At 37.5% G+C, this 10,430-nt stretch overlaps 1 protein-coding gene across 2 annotated transcripts in view; it reads right to left on the bottom strand.

The window, feature by feature from the left end:
- Window positions 1–2,902: 2,902 nt before the first annotated feature.
- The window catches only part of sptlc2a (serine palmitoyltransferase, long chain base subunit 2a), a 116,244-nt gene continuing 108,716 nt past the window's right edge, over window positions 2,903–10,430 (bottom strand). For both annotated transcript variants that reach the window (XM_072568158.1, XM_072568159.1), the window contains one exon: window positions 2,903–9,833. In XM_072568158.1, coding sequence (XP_072424259.1) covers window positions 9,714–9,833 — 120 coding nt within the window. In that variant the 3' untranslated portion in view covers window positions 2,903–9,713. The remainder of the gene's footprint in view (window positions 9,834–10,430) is intronic.

The following is a 10,430-nucleotide window of genomic DNA, read 5'->3' as shown; positions in this document are numbered from 1 at the left end:
GTGCCAGACCTCAGATCTACCAACTCAAGATCGGGCATCTGAGGTGCTGTGGGCCATAAACAGCAGCAGAATTGTACTCCAGCACAATCTGTAACCTCCTGGCCCAGCATATCCCCCTTCAACAATTATCAGCAAGCCAGGGGATCAATCCTGGTTCAATGGGGAGTGCAGAAGGGCATGCTACGGGCACTGCCAGGCATATCTGAAAATGAGGCGTTAACTTGGTGAAGCTAACAAACAGGACTTACTTGCATGCCAAACAGCATTAGCAGCAAGTGATAGACATAGCTAATCCACAATCCCAAAGCGATCCCATGAGATCTAAGCACTGCAGTCGTGTCACATCCAGTTGAGAATAGTAGTGGACAATTAAACAACTAACTGGAGGCAGTAGCCCCACAAAATACCCCAATCCTCAATGAAGTAAGAGCTCGGCACCTCAGCACAAAAGACAAAGCTGAAGCTTTTGCAGCAATCTTCAGTGGCGACCTTCACAGCTGATCCTCTATCTCAATGCTATATTCTTGCTTTCTCTCCATACATCTTGATGCTTTTGAAATTAAAAAAAAGTATTTATTTAGGATTGGATAGTGGAGTCGACTGGTTGAGCTGTTCAGAGTTGCCATGGACACAATAGCCCAAAGGGCCTCTTCCTGTGCTGTAACCAGATTATAACGCTATGCTAAACATTTAGATATGCAGTAAAGCTTTCTCTGTCCTGTACCGCTATAGCAGTATGCGCTTGTGGAATTCATAAACATATCTTTAATAAACCTCTTCATTGTGCCAAAGACAACATACTCAAACAGAAATTAGACCTACTTTAAGCCACAGTTGTTTAATATTTGACATATCAGGCACCTTTATGAAAGCTGAAAGTTTACAGGGATGCAGTAACAGTTATATTACTGGACTAAGTTTGGATTAGGAGTTCAAATCTCACCAAGGCAGCTGGGGCATTTAAATTGAGTCACATGAAATAAATCTGGAATTAAAGAATGCTAGCGTCGGTAATAATAAATCATGAAACTACTGAATTGTTATTAAAAACCTTTGGTTTACTCACATGCATCAGGGAAGGAAATTTGCTGATCTTACTCAATGTCATGCGATTAAAAACAACTGCAAATGGTGGGTCTGTAAAGATTAGATCCTCTCCAGTGTAGAAACAGGCCCTTCGGCCCAACAAGTCCACATCGACCCTCCGAAGACTAACCCACCCAGACCCATTTCCCTCTGACTAATGCACCCAACACTATGGGCAATTTAGAATGGCCAATTAACCTGACCTGCACATCTTTGAACTGTGGGAGGAAACCGGAGCACCTGGAGGAAACCCACGCAGACACGGGGAGAATGTGCAAACTCCACACAGAGAGTCGCCAGAGACTGGAATCAAACCTGGGACCCTGGTGCTGTGAGACAGCAGTGCTAACCACTGAGCCACCGTGCCTCCCACAACTCAACCTCTGGGCAACACAGCCTAATCAAGACACTGAGGTGTATTCAAGGCAGCTCACCATGAGTTTGTATAGAACAGTAGGCTATTCAGCCCTTTGAGCCAGTGCTGCCTTTCAAACGATCTGTAGTCTAACTCCATTTCCTTTGATACTTTTACTGAACAAAAACTTCTCAGATTTAAAAATGACAACTGGTCTAACGTCAAATGCCATTTGTTGTGGAGTGTCCAAAACAGTTAACACCCATTGTGTGTAGAAATACTTTTAACGTCTGTCCTGAATAGTCCAGCCTTAGTTTTTAGACCATGCCCCCTAGATCTGCAATCTCCAACCAATGGAAATACTTTACATTTTTCTACCATCTTTTCCTGTTAATATCTTGAAGACTTCAATCAGATTATCGCTTAACCCTCTAAATTCTACAAACAATTATGTAGTATCTTCTCATAAACACTGAAGTCCACATCAATCTTGGAAACCTATGTTGTACTTCTTCCAAGGCCAATATGTCCTTCCTAAGGTAATCAACTGGCAATAAGTGTTGGCCTTGTCAGTGATGACCACATCCTGCATTAGGAATGAATACATGGGGCCAGCACATAGAAAGACTTCATTTTCAGATGGTGCTTCTTCCCCACTTAATTGAAAACAGCAAGCCCTTTGGGAGATTAAAGTGAAACAATGCTGAAAACCCTCAGCAAATCTGACAGCTTTTGTGTAGAAATAAACAGGTCATATTTCAAGAATGATGCTCCTTCATCAGAATTGGAAGTAGTTTGAGATAAATATAAAGCCTTAAAAAGAACTTTTTGGGGGGTGTGGGGGCAGAGGATGGATGGGAGAATCAAGTGTTGAGAATAGGAGCAGCTGATATATGGAGATATGCTGCTAGTCTAGCCACATTTCAAGACACCTTTCTGCTCATATCAGACAAGGAGATGGAGGTGCTAGTGTTGAACTGGGGTGGACAAGATCAGAAATCACACAATACTAGGTTACAATCCCACAGGTTTATTTAAAATCACAAGCTTTACCTGATGAAGGAGCAGTACTCAAAGTTTGTGGATTCAAATAAATTTGTTGAACCACAATCTGGTGTCATGTGACTTCTGACCTATAAAATTAGGTTACTATATTGTGACAAAAAAATGCACATCTAGTGAAATTGGCAGAATGTAAACCAGAACTACCTCTAGACTACTGAATGTAAAAACCACACTGAAAGCAGTAAACCTGTTATACCTATTAGAAGTAGAAACTTGCTGGATGGCTTTTTTTTTCTCCAAATAAACTTTTACAACATGCAAAAAATGTGTGGTCCTTGACATGAGGGAAGTGACATTGTAAGCCAACAATATTAACAGAACTTTCTGGATTGGAAAGTTAGCAGCAAAAGCATCAATAGTTCAAATCCATCCTGTATAATGCCATGCAACCCAAAACATATTGAAAGTTTTTATTTAGAACATTATACATTTCAGTTGACATTTTTCAAGCAGTTATCGATTCTCCAGTGTTTTCAACATGCACCATATTTCCAAAATAATGCATGAATAAATTACACTTTCATAAACCAATGATATATGTAAAATCACATTCAAGGTAAAAGGCAAGGAAGGTTCCAATATAAAACATTACTGCATTGAGTCCCATCAAAAAAGTACATTTATAACATCTCATGTACAAAAGAACAGGATATGTACAGAAACAGTAAGGGATATTAATCACATTTATAATACACTGCAACTGGTATTCCACAAATGGGACCGAGATCATTCAAATGTGAAAAGCAAACCAATATTTGTTTGCTGAAATGTGCAGAGGCAGACAGAATTTAAGGGTAAAAGCAAACTTCATTTCTTCCTACTGTTCCTCCTTCTCCTGCAACAAATAAAGTGTTGTGAGTCAAGTCACTAATTAGGATTTCCAAATTCTCAATATTGGATTTTCTTGTATGCTAGACATAACTTAGAGACTTTCGTCTCTAAACATCAATGCAACAGTCATTCCAGTTTAAAATTCATACACAAAGCCATTAAGTCATCGTTAAACAAATCACTGAGAAAAACAGAAAAAGCAAGAGGACCTACAATCTCATTTTACACATTTTTCAAAACAGGAAGTAACAGACACCATTTTATCCTTAAATCAATTGTCACGAACATAGTTGTATTTGGCTGGCTGCACATTGGTTCAGAGATTTGTGCCTTATTTTCAGAACACACCAAGAACTCTTTCCTTAGCCTTGATTTAATCGACAAACAAAATCATTCCTAATCTGAAGCCAAAGTTATTATGATGCTTAATACAAAGTGTGCAGCAAAAATGTATTTGAAAAAAATGGTTCTGCCTTTGATTTTAATGTTCACAGAATATAAAGCTGCTTTATCAAATGGGGGTTTTGATTTCTTGCAATATGTTCAAACATTTCTTAAAATGTGATACTGCATCTATAGCTCAACAATATCTACCACAGCACAAAATGACAAATCAAGATGAGATTAGAATCCAGGGAAAATCGTTGGCATCAACATTGGCAAAAATTAGAATTCCAAGGCTGTACAGCTTTAGGTTTTAAATTACATTTTGGAAATGTCCATCCTGTTTTTCAACAGGAAAGCAAACGGAACAAAAGTTACAACAATCCTTCCTACCTCTGCAAATGGGTAAAATACTGCTCTGCCAGCAGCAAAGTCAACATTGGTATTTACCTGGTCCTATCAGGAATACTTTACATGCCTTACTTTAGCAACACCAGAACACGGGAAGAGGTTACCAGACATTCCTGTGACACATAACTGGTTTGCATAACTACAGTCAACACTGTCCAAACATCAACGTGTAATGCCACAAGTGAGCATCAACCTTTTAAATCCAACGCTAAATTAAATCATGGAGTAGATATGTCTATCAGAGTATGTTCGGTATCTAACATGGTACAGTTCAACAAAAGAAAACTTGCATTCAATTTTTTCTCTTCCTCTTCTAATGTCCCAGTTCACAATCTAAGTAAAATTCAACAATATGCTACTTAACAAGGCACCACTGCAGTTCACACTTGATACTTCCACTATGTATCCAGCGTTTATTTACCACCTCTAATCACACACCATTTCGGTGCCCTTCTTGATCTTCCCTTCAACACACACTTGAAGTTTGAGAAGTCTTTTCATGAAGTGTGCAAACCTGTACAATCCTTATCTATTGGCATTAAGATGTTATTCAAAAGTCATTATTTTCCTTGAAACAGTTTAAGAGAAGACAATACATAAACAGCCAATGGGAAACATTGTTTAATTCTTAAAATTGAACAGTCATTGCTTTTTAGTGCAAGTGAGCAAAAACACCTGTGAAAAAAAATGATTGACTGAGATTTCCTCGCAGTAGGTGGTACAGCAGGCCTCTGCTGCCAGAGCCTGAGTAAACAGTTTACAGCTGTTGTTTCAAAAGGTGGCAGCTTGAAACTAGATTGAATACATTAACAAGATGCTCTAGCTGCACTGATAAACCAGACTGAAATTTTCAAAACAATTTCCTGATAATTGCCATCCCATCATCCCAAAACCATTGCCATTCGTTGGCAGAGAAATTAGACATGAGGTGGCCAACACAAAGTAGGCACAAAATGCTTCTTCTCTTCCCTTTCATGACGGCATGGTTGAGACTGGAGTGCGTGCTATGGCCCTAAAAGGTGCATCTTCAGGAGATAAATAAAAGGTGCACTTTTGGAGCCTGTGCGCACACAGAAGGTGCTGTACACATACCCATCATATGTTAATCAGCTTCCACCAAATTATCCAATTTAAAAAAAAGTTTCCCCACCAAGGAAAGTAACTTTTCTTTTACAACAAAACAAACATTAAGAAAAGTTTATTGTGTAATTAAAAAAAGTCTGCATAGCTTCAACATGCCATAGGCCTATGTAAGGTTCTCTTGTATGGTCTTTCATAACTGCCTTGACCATCAGTTGGATAAATATAACCACTGACTTGTCTACAATTGGCAGCATCCTGATCACACAGCTAAAAATAACTGCACTTGTGAGCTTAAAATTCACAGAACAAGAAAAAAAAAGTAATCTTAAAGTTAAAGCTAGATTGATGACCACTGATAGATGCATGAATGTACAAATATAAAACATCATAGTGAAAAGATTGTTTTCAACACATTGAATTTTCAAAATGTATTGTGAGGTTTGCAAATTATACTTCATAATATGTCAATATATCATAAGGATTAAAGGTTATGGTAAAATGAAAGCTTGTTTTTATACAGATGTGCAACATGGAAGAATGCTGCAGTACCCCTCCCAAATCTCCAACAGACTACCCCCCCACTGTCGTTTTCCATGAAATTATTGAGATTGAGTTAGCCAGGATTATCTGCATGCACTGTCAAAACGTACAGCAAAAAAAAACTGGTTTAAAGACAGAAACAAGTTACAGCAGGAGGATTTTTCTTCCTGCAGCTTGCATTTGTTCAGAGTGTTTTTGGAACTACCTGGAAATTATACTCTTCGAATGCTCAGTCAGGAACCATTTCCTTAAACTGGCTGCTCTGATTGACTACTTAGGAAATGTTCTTTCTCCTAGCATACCCTCTGACAGCATTTTCCATGTGTTAGCATAGCAAATTTGATGCCGAAGTGGAGATGACAGAATGACCATAGTCTGTAGAAAACTAAATCTATTCCTACAGCCAGAAATATGGAATTTTTTTTAAAAACTACAAAACATGCTATCAGTGAAGTTGAAGGTGGCTAATAAATGTTCTTCCAGCATTTTGTTGTTTCCTGAACCATTGCCATTTTCTTGTGAAAGAATATTTTGCATAGGGAACCTACTCTACACCATAGTGACAAGCTGACTTTCATAGGAGTGCTCAATTGATGTGTTTAATGTGTTTAAACAGAAAAGACATATCTGTGGCTTAATCTTAAAAAAGCCAATTAATAAGCAATCACATCTTATGATGCAGACAGCTTATAAACAGTCAAGATCAAGTGGAAAGCTTCAGTGCAGATGAGCAATTGTGAACAGATTTCTCCTTCATGCACGTCAACTGGACATTACATTTCAAATCAACTCCTCGACAATGGCAGGTTTATGCTTAACAGCAAACTTCACTGAAAGCAGCGATATTTCTGCATTTCCAAATGCAAGAGGAGAAAGAAACCTGCTCCATTGTGCAAAAGCTAATCAAATGACAGCAGACAAAATAAAGTGAAGGTATTGTTGAAAAATAAAAGTGCATCATAAGCTCGTATTGTGTTGGGAGAGGATAGAAAACTCATAGGACTTAACTTGCAGAGAATGCAGCTGGAAAACAAAATAATTGACTCTATAATAATACTTTGCTTAGGGCAAAACTAATGGAGAAAAAAGCACAAGCAGAATTTTAAAAGTGTCAATCATAACTGCATGCCCTCCAAAAGGAAGAGAGACAATATTAATCTGGAATGGCGAAACTATGAAGACACGCTTGTGTAATTAATTTAACTAATTGAATATATCACATAAGCTGCCTTAGTGACAGCCCATGAATGCAGCTTGAAACATAGATAACACAAGCTACATTTTAAACAGTACAATGATATTAAATCTTTTCTCCTTTTAAAAAAAGTGAATACTTCTCCAGAGAAACTAAAGCTGCATTTGCTTACAATGATCCGCTGCTTAAAACAATTTAAGCGGAAAAAGAACCCAACTCAAAACAAATCAATTCTTGATTGCACATTTTAGTATAAAAAGTTAGTGATTCATATGGTTTCTCATCCCTTAAACGTAAGTGAGATTTATAAATATGCTCAAACTGGAGTTAGAAAAATAACAGAATGTCAACGGAGTGATTTCAAATTGGTGATCTGAAATAAAAAAGAACACAATGGTATTGGATCTGGTGCTGTGAGGATTCACAAGCCTTTTTCTCATGAAGGCAAGTGAAATACTGTTCATTCAATTCAAATTTGAGGTGGGAGGTTAAAGGGTTGCAAAATTATTTTTGCTCCCCACTCTGGCCCAGCCAACCATGTGACAAATCTTTCGACTCAATTTCCCCCTCTAGTTCTTTTCTATTCTAAAGCACAGACAAACTATAATGGGGTTTAATTTCACAGGCAACAGGTGCCCTCTGGTACCTCACCCAAATCACCAACCCTCAACACACAAGTGAATTTTGAGGTGAGTGGGTTGCATGATCCTGTCCTCACCCAAAAGCCATGCGTTTCAGGAGGGGTTCACCGGACACAATACAGTATTAGCATCACACTGACCACACAGTATATTTAACTAACAACTTACTGGGAATCCACCTATTATAAATAGAAAAATAAGGACCATGACTCAGAGGTCTGGCAACTAAATACAATACACAAACAAGAGATTTTCTCTCAGTGCATTCAACATTGGAGGGCACTTCTGAAGCCCTGCACTCCAGCACTTCTCCTATCCTCTCTTCTTCCACAATCTCTCTCAGGTTAAACCAGTGGCTAGCACTTAAACATGCAACAGTGTATTCCCTTCAGCAAATACATTGAGGAATTCTGCAGGTATAACAATTGTCTACCTGTCAGGCATTTATGGCAATATCTACATTTGTTAAGAAATCATACCACTGTAGCCAATTACTTCAAATCTGAAAGAATTTAAGATAGTCATAGAGCTCTGTGCAAAAACTCCTTCCAACATTGCAATGCCATTTGTAAACACATGACCTCAATTTTCAGTGCTAGCCCTCAGCAATGATCAAACTAACAATAGACAAGATCTGAAGCATGGAGCACTGTCAATTTTTAAAAAAAAACTTCATCTTCACTCAGCAATATCTTGTATAGGAAAAAATGTTGAAATTGTAACAATCCTCCTTCCCCACAGTAAAATCAGATGCAAAAACACAAATATTCAAACTACTAACTGACAGTGAAGTAAATGTATCAATTCCCTATAAGTCAGGCTATGCAACAATGAATGAAGGTCAAGTGCATCATTTTTCATAATGGATACAGATTGAAGGGAATGCTTGTAAAATACTTATTTTACACATGCAGCAGAAATCCTTTTCTGTTCCAGGTAAAGGTATTCTCACTTATCAGTGGTTACTAGTGAAATAAATCTTCTCAGGAGTGGTGAGGAGGAAGATGAGGAAATTGTTTTGCTGCATTATTTGGGGTCTCAGATTATACAGTTCAGGAGAAGAGTGGTGACCTGATGTTTCAATTTTGGGTGAAATTTGAGATTTTTAAAAAAAAATGTACAGTCAAATTAAGTTACCACCATCTCTAAATAAAATTTCCAAAACAGATTATAAACTAAACCCTAATTTCCTAAAGATTTCATTGCTTGAAATACAAAGGTCCGGCTTTCAATACATATACATTTCCTTGCAACATTTCATTTCAGATTAAAACTTATCCAGCATGACCTTCTATTTGACAGTTTTACCCAACTGTACTGCTTTGAATGCTATATTGCATGTAAAGTGGATCTAATTTTATAAATTAAAGCTTTTATGATGTTGAGGGGAGGGAGCACCATCACCGAAAGGAGGTAAAAGTAACATAAACAAAATTTCACACACATAATCAGTACTATTTTCAGCAATTAGTTAATTGGCAATTCTGGGCTCGCCAACATCAGCTTTCGCCTCAGGAACTCTTAATTGGTCTGATTGCATGTGAACAAAAAAAAATGAATTGGATCATTGCAAGTTATTTCAAACTGCTTATTAAAACCACAGTCCCACCTTACCTTTCTGAAGATTCTTATTGTGGCACTTATAAGAATGAACAAGACCAGCATAGTTAGGAAGTACGTTAAGAAGAAACAAAGTTGTGTGTGGAGGGAGGATAGAGGAATGTGGTACATATGTAAAGTGAGAAGTTACTTAAACCATTCAAAAAAGATTCAGAGGTTTCATGCTTGTGAGCAGTGGCTCCACCTTGCCAATAAACTGATTATATTTGTATAGTAGCTTATTGTGGACAGGGTTTCAGGGGAGAAACTCTTTCAGGAGATGCAAACGCATTTTTTTGATTTCTCAGTAAATTATGGAAATGCCGAAAAACTGTGTATAGCTCCAGGTAATGAAACACAAAATGGCTTTAGTGAATGAGCACTCATTTAACACCTTCAAGTTCAACTTGGGTTTTAAAAAAATATAAATAGGTCTGAAGATTTGAAGCATGAAGAAGCAGAGTGGTATCTAACTGAAAGGAGAGATTTGGACTTGCAAACATTTGCCCAACGGGGGCAGAGGTCAGTCTTTGTTTTCTTCATTCAGGGTTTCATCAAATGGACAGTCAAGTAAAGGGTCCAATTTGTGCCGTGAGTATTTCAACTGCAGGAGATCACCAACTTCTCCTATTACTTTTAAAGCCTAAAAAAAATGCAAAGGTAAAACATTAGAATAAAGAATAGAATGTTCAATGAACTATTTTCCTGATCAAATGTCAGTTCTTCAAAAATAAATATACAACGGTAGTGATAACCAAAGATGTAACTGGCTAGATTATTCCAATTAGGCTGTTCTCCTAACTCCCAAAATCATTCTCAGCATGTCTCAAATAGGCACCCCACTTACCTTGATTGTGACAGCCAAATGACTAAGAAAAGCTTGCAGAATCTACTGACAGTGTCTAAAGTATGCCAATGTGGTAAACACAATGTTGTAAACATGGCAGCCAATTTTGCACACATCGCCAAAAAACAGTCATGATGATGTTAAACAGAATGTTATTCATTTAAAATGAAATTAGTTGAGGGATAGGACAAAGGAAAACTCTCGTGTGTTGGATATTTTATCATATTTAAATTATCATTTGAGCTTTAATTAAAAAGTAAAACTCTTACAGGTGGGAAGGCAAACAAAATTTTAAGGTGTCAAATTTTAAGCAGCAGGGTAATGTGAGCATCTGAAAATATAATACATCAGCATAGATAGGTTTCGGCAGGAGCTTGCAAAACATGAAGTTAG

Source organism: Chiloscyllium punctatum, chromosome 4, assembly GCF_047496795.1.
Source record: "Chiloscyllium punctatum isolate Juve2018m chromosome 4, sChiPun1.3, whole genome shotgun sequence".
In the NCBI taxonomy this organism is placed as follows: domain Eukaryota; kingdom Metazoa; phylum Chordata; class Chondrichthyes; order Orectolobiformes; family Hemiscylliidae; genus Chiloscyllium; species Chiloscyllium punctatum.
The sequence above is the reverse complement of the archived record's forward strand: the minus strand, read 5'-3'. Positions and strand labels throughout refer to the sequence as shown.